The sequence below is a fragment of the Neophocaena asiaeorientalis genome, unplaced genomic scaffold, assembly GCF_003031525.2.
Source record: "Neophocaena asiaeorientalis asiaeorientalis breed wild unplaced genomic scaffold, Neophocaena_asiaeorientalis_V1.1 scaffold436, whole genome shotgun sequence".
NCBI classification, from domain to species: Eukaryota; Metazoa; Chordata; class Mammalia; order Artiodactyla; family Phocoenidae; genus Neophocaena; species Neophocaena asiaeorientalis.
The window spans coordinates 800,011-823,518 of record NW_020172473.1 but is presented as its reverse complement, the minus strand read 5'-3'; the positions used below and the strand labels follow the sequence as shown (position 1 = coordinate 823,518).

Here is a 23,508-nt window from a genome sequence, read left to right as displayed (position 1 = left end):
AAACAAAAAAAAAAAAAAAAGGTGGGATTGGGAGCTGGAGGTTCTCTGAGAATCCAAATGGCCAATTTGAGATTGGATTTGGTGTCATTTTCTCTCCATATGGTGGGAGAATCCAATTTTTATTATGAGTGACCGAGTCCGAAAGCGCTATCCAGAAACACAGAGACGACCAATGGAAGGGCCTGTGTTCTTGCCCTGGCCTCCCTGCCTCCCTCCCAAGAAGTGGAGGCCCCAGGGCTCCTGGACCAGATGGCCCCGTGTCTCAGCACTCACTCTGCCTGTGGACATAGCAGGCCAGCTCTGACCAGGACCTCCACCATCACACTCAGGGATCCAGAGCATCAGTGGCTATTCCTGAAGGTGACCATTACAGCAGTTGTCACAAGAGTCTGAATACGACCTGCAGTGTCAGGTGTTCGGTGGGACCTCTGCTGGATCAGCCGAAAGACAGTAAAATCCTTCCTGAGGTGACACAAGGGAGACTCAGGCCAGCTCAGGGTGACAGGAGCCTGAACACCTTTGCTCCGTATGAACGAACAAACTCGACTTTGTTTCACAGCCTGGATTCTTTCCTGTACGGCCTCCACACCCTCTTCAAAGGTGACTTCAGAATAACAGCCCAGGATGAGTGGGTGTTTGCAGACATCGACCTCCTGCACAAAGTTGTTGCCCCAGCTCTCAGGATGTCCCTGAAGCTGCACCAGGTAAACATTCCTTTTTTTAAAAAAAGTATAAGCCTGAAACATCAGGGGGAAAAAATGACCTTTCAAAAACGCAGTCCCCTTCCTCGGCATGACATTGATGAGTGGGCTTCTGATTTAGTAACTAAGCGTTGGGGCATCGCATATTCTTGACGGTGTCCGTGACAGTGTGCCCTCAAGACCCCTAGAAGGTGGTGATCTCCCACTAGGATGGAAGAGGGGACTTGGCCAGAGAAAATGACATCAGAAGTGCCCACGCTGTCTCAAAAAGTCATAGGCACCTAAGTCACAAGCTCCTTGCCTAGCACGGCCCCGAGGCCAAGGGTGCTGAGTTGGCAAGGTGTCCTCCATCCACTCAGGGCAACCGTGAGACGTGCAGGTGGGCTTGGCCTTGCACCCACCCGGGGCCAGCTCTCTGGTCCTCCTGACCCAAAGATGGACTTCCTTCCCCAGGACCAGTTCACTTGCCCCGACGAGTACGAAGACCCCGTGGTCCTCTACGAGGCCATAAAGTCCTTTGAGAAGAAAGTGGTCATCTGCCATGAGGGCGACCCGGCCTGGAGGAGCGCCGTGCTGGCCAACAAGGAGGAGCTGCTGACCCTGCGGCATGTGGTAGACGAGGGCACAGACGAGTACAAGGTCATCATGCTGCACAGAAGCTTCCTGAGCTTCAAGGTGATCAAGGTACGGGGCCCACCCTTCCCACCTGGCCCGAGCCTCCCATCTGGGGGGAGTGTGAGAAGAAACAGGATGGATCGGCACCGATGCCCTCACCCTGGGCCAGCATCCTCTGTCTAGACCCACGGTCCCAGGGTTGGGGGGGCAGCATTGCCCAGCATGCAGGGCACCCCCGGGGCAGGTGGTGCCTCTCCTCCAGGGCCCTTTCCCACCCAGAGAGCCGGTGCCCAGGTGACAGCTTTGGCAAGAAGTCCTGGTAGGCTGGACACACATGTCGCTGAGGGTCAGGATCTAGCTTATTCTTTTTTACTTAATTAATTAATTAATTTATTTTTGGCTGCGTTGGGTCTTTGTTGCACGCAGGCTTTCTCTAGCTGCGGCGAGCGGGGGCTACTCTTGGTTGCAGTGTGCGGGCTTCTCATTGCGGTGGCCTCTTTTGTTGCGGAACATGGGCTCTAGGCACGTGGACTTCAGTAGTTGTGGCACGTGGGCTCAGTAGTTGTGGCTCGCGGGCTCTAGGCGCGCAGGCTCAGTAGTTGTGGCGCACGGGCTTAGTTGCTCTGCGGCATGTGGGATCTTCCCGGACCAGGGCTCGAACCCGCGTCCCCTGCACTGGCAGGCGGATTCTTAACCACTGTGCCACCAGGGAAGCCCCTAGCTTATTCTTAAAGACTTTACAATTCTCTAAAATTCCAGACCTTCCTCTAATAACCTGTCCCTGAACCCGAGAACTCCCTTCCCAGAGATTCTCTTCTTCCTATAGCTTCAGACCACCACGCTGAAACAAAGCCTTCCTTCCTTTTAATTTGATCTCTGTGGCCCCGTGAAAGTGGCATCACATCCACCTTACGGGGCTGCCATTCGGGCTTGACTATGAAAGCTTTAGGCCAAAGTATTGCGGTCCCAGGTACTCAGACCCAGAACCAACATGCTGGCGGCCCCCGCCATCTGCTTTTCTCCCCGCGTCTTCCCCACCCTGCAGGTGAACAGAGAGTGTGTCCGTGGCCTTTGGGCGGGGCAGCAGCAAGAGCTCATCTTCCTCCGCAACTGCAATCCCGAGCGCGGCAGCATCCAGAACCACAAGCAGGTCCTCCGGAACCTGATCAGTTCCTCCTGCGACCAGCCCCTGGGCTACCCCATGTATGTCTCCCCGCTCACCACCTCCTACCTAGGGACCCACAGGCAGCTGAAGAACGTCTGGAGCGGACCCGTCACCTTGGACAGCGTCAGGGCGTGGTTCCGAGCCAAGTGGTTAAGGTGGGTCTTGACAACAAAGGCCATTATTTACCGGGATGCTGGATGGGGCGGGGCTGCGACTCCAGGGCTTCTGGTTGGAATGTCACTGTCCATGGCTCTTTCCTCCTGAGATGAAAACTGCCGTGCCCAAGTGCGTCGCAGCGCATCCTTTGTTTTATCAGATGAGTCTGTCTCCCTCCCCCTTGCATCCACGGGCTGAGACTCGGGCTTGAGTCCTTGCAGTACTGCCGAGGTTATGGGTCTTTGGGAGTGGCTGTTACACATCTGTCTCAAAGAACGGGGCTTGAAATCCCTCCTCCCACCCGGCACTCATGTCTCATCCCGTTAAGTCTTCTCACCCCGTTGTAACGGTGTCCCTGGTGAGTTGGAACGAATTCTAAGATGTTCTGTCTGAATCTGGCAGAGTTCCATGTCAGGCCCCAGAGCTGAGGGTCCCTGTGGCTGGTGGGACCTGCGGCTTCTTCATCCGGGCGTGGTGTATTCATTTATCAGACTCTGAGGTTTGGGGAACGGAAGCCCCTCTGTCCACCGGCGTCCCAGGTGTGCTGCTCACCTGTAGAGTCCGGTCTGCCACCCTGATTTGGACACGAATGTGATGGGGCGTTTAGGGCAATCAGAAATGTTTTGGTGAGACCCTTGAAGCGTTTTTCCATCTCACAGGGTGCGGAAGGACTGCGATGCCGCAGGCCAGCCCAGCGCTGGCAACAGCCAGGATGCCGATGGCGGGGGCGCCCCGCCCGTAGGCGGCAGCAGCGCCCCCAGTGGTGAGAGTCGGGAGAGCAGCTCGGAACAGCCCAGAAAGGATGGGAGCCGCCACCGGTCACCCCCTGAAGGGACAAGGATGACAGGTGGGTGCAGCGGGGGCTTCGTGTTACTGATAAGGCTCCTGTCATCCCACTGGCCAACACTGTGGGTTGTGTTGTCATTCTAACCTCTGAGAGCCCCTTTTTGCAGGAAAAATCAGTGTTGGGACAAAAGATGCCCCAAATATCCACGACTCTTATAGGTTCTACTCAGAAAACAACTCTCCATGTGTTAGATTCAGCATTTAACCTTTATCCATCTGTCTGTCCATCACCTCAGCCAGCCAGCCAGCCAGCCATGTGTCTGTCCGTTGGCCCAGCGGTCACTCCCTTCCACTCCGTCTCTCACTCATTCAGTGCCTATTGGCTCACGTGCCTTTGTGTCGGGCTGTGTTGTAGCTCTTGATCTATGATGGTGCCTCCGTCTTTCTGTGAGTTGAGCCGCCGTCTCCAAGTCTGTGGCGAGGGAGCCAGGCTCCTGCTCTCCGTTGCTCACTGTCTACAGCTCTCCCCTTCCTGCACTTACACCTGACATTTCAGAGCATAAGAAAAGAGGGAAGGGGGCTTCCCTGGTGGCGCAGTGGCTGAGAGTCTGCCTGCCGATGCAGGGGATGCGGGTTCGTGCCCTGGTCCGGGAAGATCCCACGTGCCGCGGAGCAGCTGGGCCCGTGAGACATGGCCGCTGAGCCTGCGCGTCCGGACCCTGTGCTCCGCGGCGGGAGAGGCCGCAGGGGTGGGAGGCCCGCGTACCACAAAAAAAAAAAGAAAAGAGGGAAGAAGGGTGCCAGCAGGTGCGGATGGAGGGGGTGGCTTTGTTCAAGTTTGGGCTGAGTTTAAAGTTTTAAAGCAGTTAGGGTCAACCAGATGGATGAAGTCCCAAAACCCCAGTCCACTGGGAAGAGGGGGCTGCTTAGAAAAGACGACCCCGAGGGCCCGCAGAGGACGCACCCGGGTGGATGCGGGAGAGACAGATGCTTGGCCCTGGTTCCTGCTGGCACACTGGCACTCCGCTTTGCCCTTCAAAACCTGTTAGTGGCTTCGCCTTTTGGCCTCAGTGCTTTTACCATCCAGAAGGATTCATTAAGTGCCTTTTTGTGTGTGTTCCCTTGCCAGTTTTGCACCGAATGAGTAATGAGGAACGGTCCCTGTCTCCTGGAAGCAAGGCTGAGGATTTAACTGAAATAGTGAGGATTTATATAAAGATGGGCAAGATGGTAGATAGATAGATCGGGAGACAGAGAGGCAGACAGATGATGGGTAGAAGACAGATGATGGATGATAGATGGATGGATGGATGGATACATGATAGATAGAGATGAATCAATAGATGATAGTTAGATAATAGAAGATAGATGAGAGATGGAAGGAAGGGAGGGAGAGGTAGATAGGTAGGTAGAGGGGCAAAGTGATTGCCATTAGCTGCTTAGGGGGAAGAAGGCCCCCTTCCCCACCCCGTGCCGTCTGCCCCAACCCCAAGCAGAGCGGTCACCCAGCCAGAGGCCTCCAGTGTTGGGCTCTCAGGCCAGGAGTTTCTCATTGCTTAGTTAACAGTTGTTATTGCATGAGAATTTTAAGTTTCAAAATCACATAAAGTGATCTTCCAGGTGGGAAAATGCAAGGCGGGTTCCAAATGGAGAAATTCCTGAGCGCTTGGCACGTCTAACCAGGTGACTTGTGGGAACCAGAGGGAGGCTGGAGTCTGGGGGTTTCTGGCTGGCGGGGCCGCAGGCTTTTAAAGAGCCGAAGATGGGCGTGCTGGACGGGCTCTGACTCAGTGAGATGCCTCTTCCCTTTCGTAGAAGCGAAGCTGTGCCAGCGCTTGGGGCTAGCGCTGCTTCCTGTCTGTGTTCCCATAGACAAACGTAAATATTTCAGAATCACCGGGTGCCCGGTTAATCACTTGGGCATTTGGGGTGAGGCGACATTCCTTGGGGGTACCCACCCTGCAGCCCCCTCTATTTTTACCCATTGATTGTAACTGTAGCCACTCCTGGAGACACGTCAGTAGGGCAGTTGGTGGCACCGTGACGTCACCAGCTGCCCCCTTCAGAATAATATTTTATTGATTTTTATTGTTTAAACTGAAGTACAGTTGATTTAGAAATGTTGTGTTAATTTCTGTACAGCAAAGTGATTCGATTAAACATATATATACCTTCTTTTTCATATTCTTTTCCGTTACGGTTTATCATAGGCTACTGAATATAGTTCTCTGTGCTTCCCAGTAGGACCTTGTGGTTAAAATAATATTTTAAAATTAGACCCTGGTGAGTACTGAGGCTTAAGTTAAGGAACTCGGCGTTCCAGCAATTCAAGGCTCGTCCACCCGCCTAGTCTCTAAAGCCGCAGAGGTAAGTCAGGCACAAGACAGGCGCTTTAAGCCCGCCTTCCTCCAGAGATGTGCCAGGACCAAACCCTTGGGCAGTCCGGTCCCTCGTGTCCAAAATGGCCTTGTTTTTCTCTCTCTCTTTTTTTTTAGATTTAGGCCAGGGTGGATATATGTATATGTATAACTGATTCACTTTGCTGTACACCTGAAACTAATACAACATTGTAAATCAACTAGACTCCAATTAAAAATAAAATTAAGGCCTCATGTCAGCAAGTCTCAGCAAGAGCTGGGCCAGGAAGGACCCCTGAGGGGAGGGACAACTGGCCAAAGGGAGCTGGGAGCCCCTCCAGTCCACTGGGAGCCCTGACAGACGTGGGAACCCGGGCCGTGCACGCCCAAGTTGGGCCGGGGAGGGCTTCCTCTCAAAGACCTTGATCTTAAGGGAAAACTTTTCTAGAAAAAAAAGGCCATAGCATGTGGCTCAACCCTTTTTTCCTTTCCAAGGCAACTAGACATGATGCAAACCTGCGTGCTTTCCCTTCATCACTGCTTATCAGAGGAGCCCGGGGAACCCAGTCCTTGAAGCAGGGACGTGATGGGATTTGCCTGATGAGGCCACGTTATGGGTTTGCCCAGGACAGGGGCTGCCAGGGACGAGGGACTTTGGTGCGGAACCCAGGACAGGCCTGGGCAAGCCAGACGGGCCCATCGCCCTGGCCTGTGGCCCACACCAACACCCCTGCCCCATCCTTCAGTTCTCAGGCCTCAGTGGAGCCCCGAGCTGGGCTCCCAACCCTCCATCCCAGCCCAGAAGGTGGGAGGCCAGCCTGGGTCCCTCGGGCCCCGCAGAGCAGCCCGCCTGCCTCAGCACGCAGACACTGACATGGGCAGCTGCCTGCCATGGCAAGCCGGTCTGCTCTGCTGTCTTTTTTTTTTTTAATCCCCCTTTTTAGAATTGCAGAGCACAGGCTCCAGACGCGCAGGCTCAGCGGCCATGGCTCATGGGCCCAGCCGCTCCGCAGCATGTGGGATCTTCCCGGACCGGGGCACGAACCCGCGTCCCCTGCATCGGCAGGCGGACTCTCAACCACTGCGCCACCAGGGAAGCCCGATAAGTGACTTTTTGAATGCCCTTGCTTTTCCCTCTTTCTCTTTAATTCCCACACTTAATGTGTTGTTTTTATTAAATTAATTTATGGTTGGTTTACGATGTCATGTTAATTTCAGGTGCACGGCAAAGCAATTCAGTTATCCATACAGATATATCCGTTCTTTTTCAGATTCTTTTCCCACATGGATTATTACAGACTATTGAGTAGAGTTCCCTGTGCTCTACAGTAGGTCCTTGTCGTTTACCTATTTTGCTCTGCTTTCCTTTAAAGGCAGGAGAAAAGGCAGGACTCAGTCCGTCCAGGCCCCCAGGGTCTTAAGCCAAACGCCGCCCATCCTGCGCTCGTCCGGCCCCATCGTGGACAGCCACCCGGCCTTCCTGCAGACGTCCACGTCGGTCCACGAGCTGGCCCGGCGGCTCTCGGGCAGCCGGCTGTCCCCGTGCACCTCGGCGGCATCCCTGCGCTCCCAGCCCCCGCCCGCTCCCGCTGCCGGCCACCTGAGCGTCCGCGAGCGGGCCGAGGCCCTCATCAGGTCCAGCCTGGGCTCGTCCACCAGCTCCACCCTCAGCTTCCTCTTTGGCAAGAGGAGCTTCTCGAGCGTCCTGGTCATTTCCGGGCTGTCTGCTGCCGAGGGGGGTAACACCAGCGACACCCAGTCTTCCAGCAGTGTCAACATCACCCTGGGCCCCTCGGCCAGGACCACCAGCCAGCCCGCACGGGTGAGGAGCTCGGGGGGTGGGGGGCACTCCTGGCCAATGAGCCCAGCCCCCTGGGCCTGCGGGCTCCCATCACCTGCCCTGTAGGGTTCCCAGAGTAACAGACAGGCAACGAGACGGGAGCTGGACTGGCCGTGCTCGGAAGCAGACAGGATGTATCACACGTGTACCATAATAACGCCCAGGCAGGCGGTGGAGGGAGCCGGTGTCAGAGTCCCCTTCGCCCTGAACCCAGGATGTCGGGGGCGGGGGGGGGGCATGTTCTCCACAGATGCAGACAGAACCTTCTCTTTCCACATTCCTCTGGCTGAGGGAGAGGAAAGGACACACATCAGCACTGCAGGCAGCTCACCATCAGTTCCGAGCCACCAGATTTTACGGTGGCTCCCGAGATGGCTTTCTACTTTTACGCAGTTAAATGTTAGAGAGTTTTGAGGACTTTGCCCAAATAAACGGTTCCTTATCGAGAATCCCAAGCTGGCTGGCGTTGGATGAATAACTGGGCTTCACAAGTTAAGTACGTAAGTAAACACCCAGCCGCTCTCTTCTGTACTGTGGTAGGGAGGGAGAAATCGGAGATGTTAAGGCAAAAGCCGGCATCAGGTTGGAGACTCCCACGCTCCGTTTGAACGTTCACATGCCGTCCTGCCCGCGGAGGGGCAGAGCCGCAGGCTGCTGGCCTTCTGGCTCCGGCCGTGGGTATTTGGAGGTGGATGATGGGGGCTCTGCCCTTACCCTCTTCCCAAAGGGAGAAGCCCTACAGGCCGGCGCCTCTCCCCGCCCGCAGGAGAAGCCATACAGTGGCACCTCCAGCCACCTTGAAACCAGGCCGGCATGCACCACCCTAAGAAGAGCCATGGCGTTGCAGCGATGGTGTGCTAGCCTTCAGGGCAGGGTTATGAGCATCCTGGAGTCCCGGGTTACTTTAGGAGTTTAAGTTAGATAGATAGCTAAACATAAACAAACGTCCCTCTTTTCACTTCCTCAGTAACGGTGCACGAAGTATCGCAGCTCTCTGCCACCCCCAATGTGTGTTTAAGACAGTCTGTGGATGCAGCTCTGGGATTCTGGCCAATTCTCTCTCCCACAGGGATGGCTGGGTCCTTGGGACCGCATGCAGCCACAATAAAAAGGCCTCGGTAATACTGTTTGGCATCAAACCTGCAGGAGTGAGCAGCTGTGCAGGACTCAATGTATATGAAGTGACACTGACCCAAACTCAGGAAATCCAGGCTCACACGTGACCTCTTGCCCAAGGTCATGTTTTTCCAGGTTACCCGAGAAGAGGTCCCTATGTGCAGAGGCACCTCCCTCTGCCCCGTGGCTCGGGCTGCATGCTCTGTCCTCGAAGAACCCCCCGCTTTGGTCCTCTGTAACTGGACCTGACGTTAGACTCTGACCCCAGGTTCCTGCCACACTGCCGGCTGGTACCTACAGCCGTGGGGTGGTCATCAGGGGAAGCAATCAGCTTTGCTGAGCCATCACTTGTTGCTTCTGTTTTCTCTTTGGAAGCACTTTTCCGAGCCGTGCGAACCCACGGAGGCCACTGAGCAGGGGCTGCTTCAAGATCGCCACGTGGCCGAGAACCTGCGGGTGACGTGCAGAAGGGCAAGCCAGGAGGACATGGGCCTGGACGACACGGCCTCCCAGCAGAGCGCTTCCGATGAGCGGTAGCTGAGCTCGGGCCAGAGAAGCCACGCTGTTGGGGAGGGACGCAGGCCCCCCCCCAGCTTCTCCCCTGCGCTCCCCAAACTAAACAGCACAAAGAATGAGAGCCGGGAGATCCATCCTGTGGAAGATGAGTGCTGTGTACAAAACAGAATAACTTGATCTCAGGTTCCTGAAAAATATCTCACGTGATGAACACAAACCTTGACACCAGGCCTCCCTCCTGCTCTGGCACTCGCGGCCCCAGAGAGGCGGGACGTGGGAAGCACCCCTCCCAGAACTGGAAAATTCAAATAAAAGCCATGTTAACATCTTAAGACAACTCAAATAGAGCACATAAATAATTCCTTCCGGTCCTGATGAAAATAAGACAGCTGCATGCTAAACGACTGGCATTTTGTATGTCACTGTTACTGTGGAAAAGAGGCGGGCAGCAGTGCGTATCACACCATCAGCTGGTCCAATGCGCTGATGTCCAGTCTACATATAAACATCTCACTTCCTTACAATATTTATGCAGTAAGTATAAACCAGTGACAGCTTTACTGCAAAAAATGTGATAGTGCATGCAGTCACGTCTAAAGCATCCTGTGAAAGGAGCCAACCATCCCCAGCAACGTGAGTGCAGAAGTCTAGTTGAGGCAGGTCACGGAGGGCCGCCTAGGAATGATGCCAACCGCAGTCCCAGCAACGTCCTGCAAGAAGCCAGGCCCCGTCTCGCCCAGCGCTCCTGTGTGCTTCCCAGGAATGCACGCCTGTTTCCAAGCCAAGCAATCCTTACCGCGTCACAGGACATTTGCACATACCTTTGGTTTTGGAATTAAAACGTTTACAGTTATTGCTGTGTCCAGTTGTTTGAGTTCTGATGAAACTGTTGTCACTTCTAAAAAAAACCAAAAAACAACAAAAGAAATACCACATCCTTCACTGTAAGAATGACATTTAGGCAACTTCTTTTTTTAAAAAAAATTACTTTTTATTAAAGTCTAGTTGATTTACAATGTTGTGTTAGTTTCAGGTCTACAGCAAAGTGATTCAGTTACACACATATATATTCTTTGTCAGATTCTTTTTTTTAATTGAAGTATAGTTGATTTATAATGCTGTAGGCAAATTCTGAGACAGCTTTTCTCATCTTAAGATTCCCATCAGGTAGAGCAGAAACCTGGCTTCTTCCTGACATGAGGGAGGAAGAAGGGATCGTAGAACACAGTCCATGGAGAATATCATCCCTGACCTGGCGAACCGTCACTTTTGGAAAGACCTAAATAGTTAGGGTTACTCAATTTGGAAACAGTCACACAAATTTCTTAAAGGTACCTGGAGTTTGGAAGTGTAGGCAGAGGGGAGGGTATTGCAGAGAATTCCTTACCCCTTGGAAGTAGATGGCAATATTCTTTTTCTTTATAAAATAAGAATTAGAAATTAATAACCATAGGTAGACTCTGTATAATCGGAGACACAGTGCATGACTCTCAAATCAGCAATCCCTGGAGGTGCGCTCCTTCTTATTTCTGATGGATTTGCAGACGTCTGTCTAAAGAGAAGCTGCTAAACCTCACCGCAGTCCTCCAAGTCGGCTCAAGCAAACCTGGCTGGCAGTTCCCGAAATTCTTTTGGGCAACATTGCAGCCAAGCCCTCAGGACTAAAGGGCAGCCTTGAGCTGTGAGCATGGCCTCCCCATATAGGGTGGCCACTTGAATTAGGTAAGACAATGACCCACACCCAGCAGCATTCAGACTGGGCACTCCTCGGGCCTCCACAAGTAAGAAACACAGAGTCACCGCTTCCCCAGCAAGTGAGAGCTGCTCAAAGAGCTGGGAGAGCAGTCTGCAGGGACAGCGCGATGCAGGTAAGAAGGCAGACACGACGCGGGTACTCCTGCCACCGGAGGTTCGAGAGCTGCTTTTCCGACTGCTGGGTTACTGCTCATCCCGCTTCTCTGGCAGCCTTTTGGGACGCAGCGGGAGAAGGAAAGGTGTAGTTTACCCACATCGGGGCCAGACTCCTCAGACAGGGATGCCACCCTCTGCGTTGTCTATGGCAGTAAAGCCACCTGAGTGTACGCTCTGAGCGTGTGCATGCGTAGACCCACGGGTGAGGTCATGGCTGGATCCCCTCCAGGATTCTTAACGGACTGTCAACAACGCGGCCACGTGACTTTTTTCAAGTGTTGCGAACAACTTCTATATTTACAACTCATGAGCTTGTTGATCTGATCTTCAGCGAGTCAACTGTTTATCAGAGCGTATTCCTTGCAAAATATTGTATTATTAGCCCCCATTTAGAGGAGATTTTCCGAAGGTGACATTTCTTGCTGGAGTTATTCACCTGTTCTGCCAGAACAGAGCTAAAGAGTTATTTATTTTCTACATTTCTACAGTTATTTATTTTCTACATTTTCTACATTTATTTTCTACATTCTTCTCCTCTAAAGATAATATAAACTGTAGTGCTTGGTCTTCCATAAATCACGGGGCTAACCTGGCATTAGTGATTTTCATTTCTGCCCTGTGTGTTAAAGCCACCTGCCTGGCAAGTCGTTTTCTAAAACCTCTTTGGTGCACTGACCTCTCCTGGCCCATGAAACGGGCATCGCAAGGCCTGTTCCCCAAGCCCTCCTCTCAAGCCTGCTCCGCTTTCCTACTGTTTTGTCCCAAGTCACAAGCACCTGCCATCAGCTGCCCCCAGTGCCCCTACTCCCACGCGGTCTTCCCAGACACAGCATTCTACGAACACGAGACAGATGGAGAAGGAGGGGAGAGGCCCATCCCACTTTCCTGGGCCATCACTGCTCCCCGCCCCGCACCTGACCACTTACGGCTTGACGGTGCCCCCTCTTCCTCAGCCACCACAGTCAGAGAGGTCACAGGCCGTGACTTTAAAGGACCATCTCCCTGACACGTGCCAATTCAAGAGAAGAAAAGAAACCATTTGGGGGACTTCCCTGGCGGTCCAGTGGTTAGGGCCCCAGGTTCGATCCCTGGTCAGGGAACTAAGATCCCACATGCCCCTCGGCTTGGCCAAAAAAACCCCATTTTTAAAAATACTGTGTGTGTCCTGCCACTAGGTTCTTCAGAACCATTTTTTTTTTTTTTTTTTAGATTCCATATATATGTGTTAACATACGGTATTTGTTTTTCTCTTTCTGACTTGCTTCCTGCACTGTCCAATGCCCCAGGGCCCAGCTCATGGGACACCTCGCTCCACAGATGCCCGGACCGGTCAGAGGTCATATTCAAGGGCACACCCGGCATTAGCACCAGCTGGGTTTGTAGCTAAGGCTAAAGAAATCCTGGTAATTCATAGTTCTTCACCAAAACTGGCCTAAAGACACTGAACTGGTTATCGTCATTGTGTCCCATCAACCCCTGAGAGGGCAGCTGTTATCCTCTGTGAGCTCTGGGGCTTCAGTGGTCTGTCCCACGGGGCCCTGCCCAGGCTGCACCTTCTCTCTCTGCACCGTCTTCCCCACAGCCCGGGCCCCGGCCCCGGGCGCTCCCCAGGGGATCACGAGGACGCCTGAGGGTGGTTTCCTTCAGGCTGTGGCGACGCCTTCCTTTGATGGCACCCACTTCCCTCTTTTCTGGGAGGGAAACAGGGCCCAGGAAGGTTTGCGAACTTGTCTAAATGAATGGGGCCAAAGTGCGGCTCTGACCTGAAGCCCCGCTGGGTACCCAGCGCTACCAACATTTCTACAGACTGCTCGTCCCTCCCACGCGAGGACCCACACGTGTGCGATCATCACATCTACCTTTATTTTGTTAAGCAATAAGCAAACAGATAAACAATAAGAGATGGGGAGGGGGAAGGACCGAAAATGGCTTTTTTTTGAAATACTGATTTTTTAAAAAATCAAGTAACTGTTATCCCTCTACGTTGCGGGAGACTCCAGCTGCTCCTGGAGGGGGATTTAATCTTCCTGACATGCGAAACTCATCAGGCAGTGAACTCTTTTCTCCCCCTTGTTCCCTGAACACATCTATAAACTTCAATCGATGGGGGAAAATTCCAACTAATACTCCGAAAACCATTTCTCATTTCATAATTTACCCAAATCATATGCACAACGGCAAGAGGAAATAAACAGAGATCTCTCAGCGTAAATAAGCCACAGTTAATCTTGTCAAGTCAATCCAGCATTAAGGCTAATTTGATCTTTTAAACATTTTATGGAAAACAGCTGTCGGGCTTTCTTTGGAAAAGCCTCCAAGATTTCATAAACCCGAAGGCCAAAAACCTGGACAGGCAGGGAACCGAGGCTCCTCTCCAAGAGATGTATTCACGTGCAGAAAAGCGGTGACAAGTCGTCTTCACTTCCGGCCACTCCGCACACACGTCACAATCTCTGGCAGAAGGTGGTTTCTGTTTTCCTTGGTGACCTGTGGGAAGAAGCAAGAAAGCGTGCTTCAGAGTCCCCTTCTTTTCCTTCAATTACCTACTCTGCCAGGTAATATTCTAAAAGAAGAGCCTGAAAGGTGAGGGGTGTCTTAGAAAGTGTGACCCAGGCGAGGTAGGACCAAGGGAGGAAGCCCAGGTCCTCCAGAGCGCTCTGAAAACTGGGCCGGTGGACTCGAATCCCACCACCAGCTTCTGTGAAGCTGCGGCTCAAACAGTGAAAGTGGGTTTTGATGACGGAAGGATTGTTAACCGGAAAAGGGCTATGAATTGAACCCTAGGAGGGATGATGGGAATGCAGGCTGGGACGTGGCCCCTGAGCTCAGCCTGACCCGGACAGAAGGATGCCTGAGTGAAGCCGGGAGAACCTGTGCTTCAGGTGGGCACTGGCCCTCCAGGTGGGCCCACGGAGTGCGGCCCCACTGGCGCTGGGTCACACCCAGGATCCTGGGATGCTCTGAAGGTCAGTAGTCTACTCACCTCTCCGTGAGCTTAGCAAATCTGCACGTTGCAAGAAACCTCCGACACCAGTCAACCCTGCATGTGAATGACGACGAAGCAGGAGCCCAGAGAAGGGCAGGGCTTTTCCTGAGCTCTCAGAGGTAGCACGGGTGCAGTGCAGACTAGGACACAGGCCCCTGCATCCCGGTGTGCTACCTCTATGATCAACAGTTACAAAAACAAACAAAACTAACAGTTTATTCAAGCTCTCTCCGATGATCTGTGTTATATTTTTCTTTCTGTCACTACCACAGGCCCATGGAGTACAGCTTGGGCATCCAGACGCCCCCAGGCAGCTGGGTGGGGGGCTGCGCCCCGAGCACGGGCAGAGCCGCCTCTCCTCCCATCACCAGTGCCTTCCTCGGTGGCCCACACAACACTCAGCACGCTCTGCTGGTGGGCAAGGGGCTGGGGATGGCGAGGCTCAGACCAGGACCTTGACCTCACGGAGCCCGCAGACCAGACGGGGGGCAGACGTGGACAGCAGTGAGCGCAGGGTTGCAGAGGGTCCCTGAGAGAGTCTGGGAGGCACGGGGAGCAGGGGGACCAGGAAAGGCTTCCGCAGGCGGTTATGCCCGAGTTGCATCTGACAGGTGGATGCCGGGAGAAGGGCACCGGCAGGGAGAAGGGCCGAGCAGAGAATCACATGGAGAGGAGGTGCGTGCGGCCGGAAGACCTTGAGCGGGTCCGGGTGCGAGGTCCCCGAGAGGAGACGGGCCTGGTCCCGCTACAGGCCCTCCCCCCGCCGCGGGGGGCAGGGGCCCTGGCTCAGGAGGGGACGCGCGTCTGGAGGAAACGCGCAGTGGACCTCACCGCCTGGGGCTCCTGCATCCCACATCCTTCTTGCAAGAGCGCGGCGCCTCTGCCGCACCAGAGCTGCCCACGGCCCCGGGGACCTCCTGACCATCTGAGTCCCGAAAGGACAGAGCCAGGCGGCGGAGGCCGGTCCCCTGACGGTGGTGTCCGAGGATGCCGCCCACTGGACCCCGGGCAGCCCTGGCTCCACCGAAAGGAGGACCATCCGCCCCGTCTTCGCCTTGACGACAAACCGCCCATCCGCATGAGGCTTCGTTGCCGTTCTGGCTTACACTGGCCCGAGCCCGTTCTTGCGGAGAGCATCCGAGGGAGTCCCCGCCGTGGACGGAGGATCGAGGTGGCAGTGGCACACAGGGAGGGCAGGAGGACACGTGGGCCCTCGGCCCCCGCCTCCGCCCTGGCCTCACGAGGAGTCCCCGAGGCTCTGCCATCAGGGTCCCTGAGGGCTCACTGCAGGCCCAGAAGGGCCACCTCCTCTGATGGGGACGTTTCATCACCCCCTTTACACACGTGAGAGAGACGGTGAGATGCTGAGCTGGGAGAGGAGGAGAGAGACGGACCCAAGAGGGAAGAAACACAGGGGCAACGGTGGCAGCGGGGGTCGGGGAGGAGGGGCCAGGCACCGCCCCGCTCCCTCGGACGTCCCCAGGGGGGCCCCGGCTCCGCCATCCAGCTCCAGAGGAGCCGCCGTGGTGGATCTCGGGCACCGGAGGTCAGCGGGTCCGCACTGGACACTTCTGACGTCGTTCAAGTGTAAACTGAAGCCGGTGCGATGAGACGCGTGAAGAGACAGGGTCAGCAGGCTGCTGGTAGGATTTCTTCCCCTGGGTCATCACTAAGGCTTCACGTCCAGTCTTTGAAGCCCTCAGCCCTCGGAAAGAATGGCTGGGGCGGGGGGATGAAGGGAAGTGAAGGGTGATGAGGTGGAAACCCCGCTACCCAAGACCCCGGTCCTGGGGGCAGGCTGTTCAAGTGGCCCAGCGGAGGCCTGCAGAGAAGCAGGATTTAACAGGCGGGAGGCTCAGAGATGATAAAAGAAGAGCCCCAGAGAGCACCGCCAAGCTGCAGGGCCACAGTTCCGCTGTCACGCAGGTGTCCTGCTGGAGCCCGGCCCACCGTCCTCCGGGAGCTGCGGGGCTGCAGCAGGGACAGGGTCCACCCGCCCCCAGCGCGCAGAGAACGTCTCCAAGCCTTGCATAGAAAAAGAACAAAGGATAAAAACTAGAAAAGACACATTCTGCTGACTTCTCACTAAAACCTGGTGAACAGAATACTAATATTCCGCCGCCCCCTTGGATTTCTCTAGGATGACTTCTGAAGGTTATGCAGTAAGATCTGTATGCAAAGCCGTTTACAGCGTTCAGTTACCACATTCCTTTCCAGCCAAGACAAACCCTCAGATGCGAGAACAAGCACAGCATCGTCTGTCAACTCAGGGACGCTTCCCTTTCGGGAGAATTCTGGTCTACTTTTTATTCTACCCCCAGACTTTTGGTGGCAGAAAAACCCTTCCTGAGAGGCTAACGAGAAGAGGGCACTGGGGGCTGGGAGTGAAAAGGAGGTGAGGACGACTGCAGAAAGGACCCCGGCGTCCTCGCCCTCTCCTCCCACCGTGCCCTGCCCAGGGCTGCAGGAGGTGCCCGGCCTCGGGCCCCTAGGAAATTGGACCGCGAGTTCCAGGGTGACGGGGCTGTGTCACATTCCTCCTGCGTCTAGCACAGGGTGGGTGCTCCATCAATGCTTATTATATTCTAAGCAGAGGAGGGTCTTTGAAATAGAGCTGAGCGGTTAAATACAGATTATGAAGACTCTGGCCTATTAGGCATCTGAGTGGCTCTGAGCCTCCTGGGACCAGGGAAGGGCCTAAGACTGGCCTACCAGTCAATGACTTGGGCGCCGTAACGTCAGGAAGGCTGTGCACATATGGACAGAGGAACAGGCAGGGAAAAAAAATGCCTCTTCATGTATATACCATGTGCAAGAAAGCAAAACAAAACCACATACATTTCCTTGGAACTGTGTGGGAAGTGCCCTGGCAAGTTTAAATAAGCAAGGGGACTGAAAACAGAAATTAACTTGACAATGCTCATTATCATACATTAACACATAACAAAAGGATTACGAGTCTCTCCGTTTCACATTGTCTCCATTTCATTTTATTGAACCTAAAAATAGGCTCATTCATGAATTCAAACCCTCTAACCCTACTTTCCCTTGAAGTGTAAAGGCTCTCAACCAAGAATTATTTTGCCAGTGGGGTTTTCGGGAACCCAGTGCCCATGGGATGGGACTATGCTTCCATGGCAACGCAGCTTCTCTTGGGAGGCGGCAGGAGGGGCGCAATGGTTCTTTGTTTCCGTGGCAACGCCACTTCTCTCCGGAGGAGGAAGGAGAGGTGATGGTTCTTTGTTTGGGTGTCCTGACTTCTGCGTGAGTGTACAGCGTAGCTTTACTGAGCTATAATTCATATACCAAAAAATTCAACCTCGGGCAGAATTTGGTGGCTTTCAGTAGATTCCCAGTCGTGCAGTCATCAGCACTATCTATCTGGAGTATTTTCATCACGCCCTCCCCGCCCGCCCCCAATTACCCTCACTCTCAATCACTACACTCGCTCCTTCCCCCCAGGTGTTGGCAACCACTAACCAATTTTTGTTGTCTATAGATTTGCCTATTCTGGACATTTTGTGCAGATGGAATCGTACAACGTGGAATCCTCTGTGACAGGCTTCCTTCCCTTGGTGTCACGTGACGTAAACTCCTCCACGTTGAACACACGTCACCACGTCATTCCCTCTTACTGTCCAGTGATGCCCCATCGTGTGTGTACACCACATCTTGTTTGTTTGTTCATCAGTTGATGGACATTTGGGTTGTCACTTTTTGGCTGCTATGAACACCAGCGTACAAGTTTTTGTTTGAACACACGTTTTCAATTCTTTTGGGTACACACTTAGAAGTGGAATTGCTGAGTTATAGGGTGATCCCACGTCTACCTTTTTGACGAACTGCTGCATTTTTACAGTCCCAGCAGCAGGGTATGAGGCCTCCAATTTCTCCACATCCTCACTGACACTATTTTCCATTTCTTTCCTTTAATTTCACTATAGCCATCCCAGCAATGTGCAGTGCTAGCTCACTGTGGTTTTGGTTTGCACTGCCCTAAAAACTAATGGTGTTACAACATATTTTCATGTGCTTATCAACAATTTGCCTATCTTTGGAGAAACGTCTTTTCAGATTCTTTGCTCCTTTTTTAATTGGTTTATTTGTTGTTTTATTATTGAGTTGTAAGAGTTCTCTATGTATTCTGGGATACAGAAGTCCCTTATCAGATATATGATTCTTAAATAGTTTTTCCCATCCTGTGAGTTGTCATTTTACTTTCTTGACAGTGTCCTTTGAAGCACAAAAATTTTTAATTTTGGTGAAGTTCACTGTATCTACTTTGCTCTCGTCACTTGTGCTTTTGGTGTTGGAACAAATAAGACTCTGCCTAACCCAAGTTTACAGAGACTTACTCCTATATTTTCTTCTAAGAGTTCTATAGTTTCATTCTTACATGTAGATCTACGGTCTGTTTTGAGTTAATTTTTGTGTCTGATGTGAGGTAAGGGTCCGGCTTCATTCTTTTGGATGTGGATGTCCAGTTTTCCAGCACCTTTTGCTGAAAAACAATTTTTTCTTCATTAACTTGTCCTGGCACTCTTGTTGAAAATCAGTTGATCGCAGATGCAAGGGTTTATTTTTGGACTTTCAACTCTATTCTGACAATCTACGTGTCTGTCCCTGTGCCAGCACCACACTGTCTTGATTCCTGTAGCTTTGCAGTATGTTTTGAAATCGGGAAGTATGAGTCTTCCAACATTTTATGATTGTTTGAGCTGGGTCCTTTAAATTTCCATATGAATTTTAGGATTAGCTTGTTAATTTCTACAGAAAACCCTGCCTACTGACTTTTGACCTAAAGGCTGGCAGGTGTATGCTCATTCCTGTACCTACAGGAGTCTGTGACCCAGAAACAGCATCAAATTCCTGGTGAGATGAAAATGGTTTATACCCTGCTTGGTTAAAAAACCCGTGGCCAGGAAGAGTAAGAGGAGGTCTAAAAATTTCCCAGTTGGAGGGAAGCTGGGACCTAGTTCCCATTTTTCTTGTGATCTTGCAATCCACGGGCAAAAACTAAAAGAAGAAAAACTGCTTTACGGACAAAAACAAGTTTAAGTGGCTCTGAATTCAGAACAGTAGAACACATTTTAGTTACAGTAACATTTCTAAAGTAGAAAGACCAAGTACTTTCCAGGGATCTTAGATTTCAAATCATCTGAACCACCCCTACCCACGAAGGTAACACACATCAGGGCTACGGTAACGCTCAGGCTTGGGAGTCAACAGACCGAGGTCTGAATCCTGGCTGTGCCCCTACTAACTGAACAACCTCGGACAAGGCCCGCCAGCTCTCACTGATGACCAGGCTGCCGTGACGTCCCCGACGCACTGATGGACCTCAACACCTCCCCCAGGTGCCCCAGGACTGGTGGCCACCCTGGCAGCTCAATCCCCGTTCCTGAGACTCCGGGCGTCTCTCCTCTCTCCTGTCCCCTCAGGGGACAACATTCTCCAGCATCTTCATGAAGGAGAGATTTCACAGGAAATCAAGTGAAATATGCTTTGGAAACGCCACCAACATGACCAAACTCACATTTTTTTGTTAGAAGTGACAGGCAGGGAGAGACATATTTTTTCACGTTGTGAGTCAGATAAGGATGAAAGCAGTATGAGAGCTCCTGCTGGAATCTCTACCCGTGAAGGTCTTCACCTCTCGTCTCTGCAGCACTGACATTACCATTAAATGTTTTCTGACATGTGGTCTCCCATAACCTAATACTGAAATAAATTTAAAACAGTTTTCAGTGGCTACACTCGGCATTAAACTACAGAAGAAATTAAGAAAACGTTTAACCAAACTTCTGAGAGGGAAACATAATTTTCGGGAAGAGAAGCTTCAATGCCTGAACCTGCACCAGGATAGAAGTTTCTATATTACTGAATTCCACAGGTCCCTGTGGCCCTGGATTTTATTTTTTTAGTCTGTTCTTTCTTGGGCAATTTCTACTGTTTCACCCTCAGGTTCACTGATTCCATCCTCGGTCATCTCCATTCTGCTGGTGGGTCTACCCACGGACTTTGGCGTTCAGTTACTCTATTTTACATTCTAAAATGCTCACTTCATTCTTCCTTACAGCTTCTGTATCTTTGTTGAAACTTTCAATTTCTTGGCCGAGAATTTCTATTTTTCATTTGTTGCCAGTGGGTTTGTAATTGCTCACTGAGGCATTTTTATGATGGCTGTTTGAAAATCTCTGCCCTATAATTCCAACATCTATGACGTCTTGCTGTTGGCATGTCGGCTGTTTCTCTCACTCTGGCTGATTTTCCTGGTTCTTGGCATGACAAGTGATTTCCAATCGTGTCTCTCGTGCTGTTCCTGGGGTCCTGAGGTCCCTGGCCAGTGCACCTTCTTCCCTCTACCATTCAGGTCTTCTTATGTCTGTTTTATGTACAACGTCCAAGGTTTTTATCTGACTTAGGAGGAGCGACAGGGAGCAGTGTGTCTATTCCACTTTGTCTAGGACTGGAAGTGTCCTCAGGGGTTTTTCTGAAAAGTAAGGCTCTGTTTACCTGATCCTGTTAAGAAGAACAGTCTAGATAATGTGAATACCTTCTGAGTTATTGTGAATACTTTCCCAATATCATGACCTCAGTCCCATCTCCACATCACCTGTCAGCACAGGGAAGCTGCCCTCCGCATTTTACATAACATAATCCTGATCTGGAATGTTCCTTCGTTTCCCCACTTCCCCCTTCAAAAACCCAGCCAAGAACCACTGCCTTCCGGACAACTTTCCCTACTCCTGTTCACACAAATCTCTCTTCCCACCTCCAGATTTGGACTGTCCCTTGGTCTGTTTTTCTTGAGGGAAGGGAATACACCTCCCGTGTGCTTGTACCATGGATGCAAAGGATGCTCTCAAGAACGAATCCAGGTAACTTTGCTGCATGTTAGAAAGGGAAAGGACCAAAGAAATATCTAATCCAGCCCCTAAATTTGCAGATAAGGAAAATAAGATTCTTCATTTATAAAATACGCACCAAAAGATCGCACGAGCCCCAGAGGAACACAAGAAAGACAAGAATAAGGGGGTCGCTTACAGAATTAACCAGAAGCTGATCACTTTACATCATTAGGAGCCAGGATTACCTTGCCTAGAGAATAACCTCCTAGCTGAGAGAGGAGAACATGTGGTGTTGTCTTAATATACAGCACTGGTTTCTGGACGTAGGAGTCAACCGCGGTCCCACTGCTGGGTTATTAGTCTGCAGAGACAGCCAGGCCTTGGACTTTAGCATCAGCGATTCCCCAGCCCTCCAGCCTGGAAGCTGTCTGACCTGAAGACTAATTGTCTTTCATGATCTCTCATTATTCATTGTCTCTGTTTCCACAGAAACTCGACAATCACAACCCAGAACTCTAATACGGAAGCCACGTGAAATAACGGATAGAGGAGGTGACATACAACTCTGCAGACAAGGCCCATGTCCACCGAGGAAGCGACCCTGCCTGGCTCTCAGGCCTCCCCTGTTTGCCACCTCCTCCCCCACCGCCGGTCCCCAGGGACCACAGTGCCCTGGTGTTGCATTTATCCATATCTGAAACTGCCTAAATGCTTGCTTGCGTTTCTCTCATCCAGCCCCTCCATTAGAATGTCGGCTCCATGAGGACGAAGACGCGGTCTGTCTGGTTCATCACCAAGACTTAGTGTGAGGCCGAGCGCACAGGAGATGCTCAATCCGTATTTACCAAGTGAGAGAATAAACGAATGCAGCAACGCACAAACAGATTTCTCCAAGTCTGGCTGTTCTAATAACCCTAACGGCTGTCTACTGCCCCAAAGGTACCCTGGACACTTGGGTGACAACGTGTGGATGTCCCCCTGGGGCCAGCCGGCCCTGGGGACAAGTAGCCAGCGGTGTGAGGCACTCACTGGCTCTCTGCAGCTAGAGCACACGCCCGGCCCTCCCACAGAAGTGGCCCTGCCAGCCCCACTGTTTCACCTGGCGCCGGCAGGGGGTTGGCGGAGAGGGACAAGCAGAGTGACGTGGCCGCACTGATGCAAACCAACCGAGGCGGCACAGGGAGGACAGTGCCTGACAAAGAGGGGCACAGAGAGACGGCGGGAGAGAAGGGCAAGTCTGCGGGCCAAGTGCCGGCAGTGCCACCAGAGCCCCTGACAACCGGCTCAGAGGCTGCCCCTGACGTACTCGTCCTCCACACGTGCTCCGCCCCAGGGCTTCTCCCACTGCGGGGACCCCAGAGCCCCCGAGGGCTGGCGAAGACAGGTTCCTGGGCCGCGCCCAGAGCCAGATTCACCTGTTCTGGGCAGGGTGTCTTACCAGCTGGGTACCTGACATGTGGCCAGTGTGACTGAGGAAAAGATTTCTCTAATTTAATTCCGTTTAATTTAAATGTAAATAGTCCCATGTGGCTAATGGCCACGGCACTGCACGGTGCAGACGGCGCATTTCCACCCTGGTGGAAACTTCTCTGGACAGTGCTACTCGACAGCATCTGGAGACTGTGCTTCACACTGTAGCCACAGCTTCTCCCCACAAGCAGGAGGCGGCCAGTTTCAAAGGGAAACCTTTAAAATGAGACGGCACTCGTTTGCCTCTGTACCCTCATCGCCCTGGGGGGAGATGCGCTCAGACCCAGAGCACTGCTGCCCGGGCGCTGATGCTGGCGAGGCCCCGGCGCCTGGTGAGGAGGGCACCGCAGGAGGGGCAGATGCCTCAGGCGGCTCCCCGCAGGCACGTCTGCTTTGGCATCCAGCAGAGGTATAACTTCGCTTCTATAACTCGCCTATGTTCTGCCGCGAGAGGAAAAAAAAATACCACTAACTCAAAGCCAAAGGTGTATCTAGAGCCACGTGCTGTTTCAGGGCACCCGCTCCACGCCTGCGGGTAGAGAGGCCCGGGGGTACTCACACTGAACACCTTAATGTCGTTTCGGGTTCTTATCTCTTCCACGAGGGCCAGCGGTTTTCCTTTGGGTATTGGGATGGTGCCAAGGACGACAGTCCCCAGGGTGGACAGCACCTGGCGAACGGCCTGGATGAACGGCTGACTGAAGAGCTCCATCTTCCCCACCTCGTCGATGACACACACGCTCTGCCCCGGGCCACCTCTGGGACCTGCCTGAGGATGACAGAGACACTAACTGGGACACCAGGTCACATGAGGCAACGGGCCCAGGGGTCCCCCTCCCCCGCCACTCACCAACTGACCGTCAGAGCAGGGAAGGCAGCCCCACTTCGGGAAGCAGGAGGCCGTCTGTCCGTCCACCCAGAGCAATCAACTGGCGGGAGCATCCAGGGGAGCTCCCCTGGAGACCACAGCACCCAGAAAACTCAGCTCCCCGAGCACCCCGTTTCCCTGGTAATTTCCGCTCTTCTGGAATGGTCCTG

At 52.8% G+C, this 23,508-nt stretch overlaps 2 protein-coding genes across 3 annotated transcripts in view; one reads left to right on the top strand and one right to left on the bottom strand.

Moving 5' to 3' along the window:
- PCNX2 (pecanex 2) overlaps positions 1–10,105 on the top strand; it is a 263,859-nt gene extending 253,754 nt beyond the window's left edge. Inside the window, exons 29-34 of the mRNA XM_024738160.1 lie at positions 560–704; positions 1,155–1,385; positions 2,362–2,636; positions 3,297–3,484; positions 7,154–7,602; positions 9,112–10,105. Of these exons, the coding sequence (XP_024593928.1) occupies positions 560–704; positions 1,155–1,385; positions 2,362–2,636; positions 3,297–3,484; positions 7,154–7,602; positions 9,112–9,273 (1,450 nt within the window). The 3' untranslated portion in view covers positions 9,274–10,105. The remainder of the gene's footprint in view (positions 1–559; positions 705–1,154; positions 1,386–2,361; positions 2,637–3,296; positions 3,485–7,153; positions 7,603–9,111) is intronic.
- A 2,902-nt stretch (positions 10,106–13,007) lies between these two features.
- NTPCR (nucleoside-triphosphatase, cancer-related) overlaps positions 13,008–23,508 on the bottom strand; it is a 36,502-nt gene continuing 26,001 nt past the window's right edge. For both annotated transcript variants that reach the window (XM_024738167.1, XM_024738166.1), the window contains exons 4-5: positions 23,030–23,239; positions 13,008–13,650 (exon numbers count right to left, since the gene is read on the bottom strand). In XM_024738167.1, the coding sequence (XP_024593935.1) occupies positions 23,040–23,239 (200 nt within the window). In that variant the 3' untranslated portion in view covers positions 13,008–13,650; positions 23,030–23,039. The remainder of the gene's footprint in view (positions 13,651–23,029; positions 23,240–23,508) is intronic.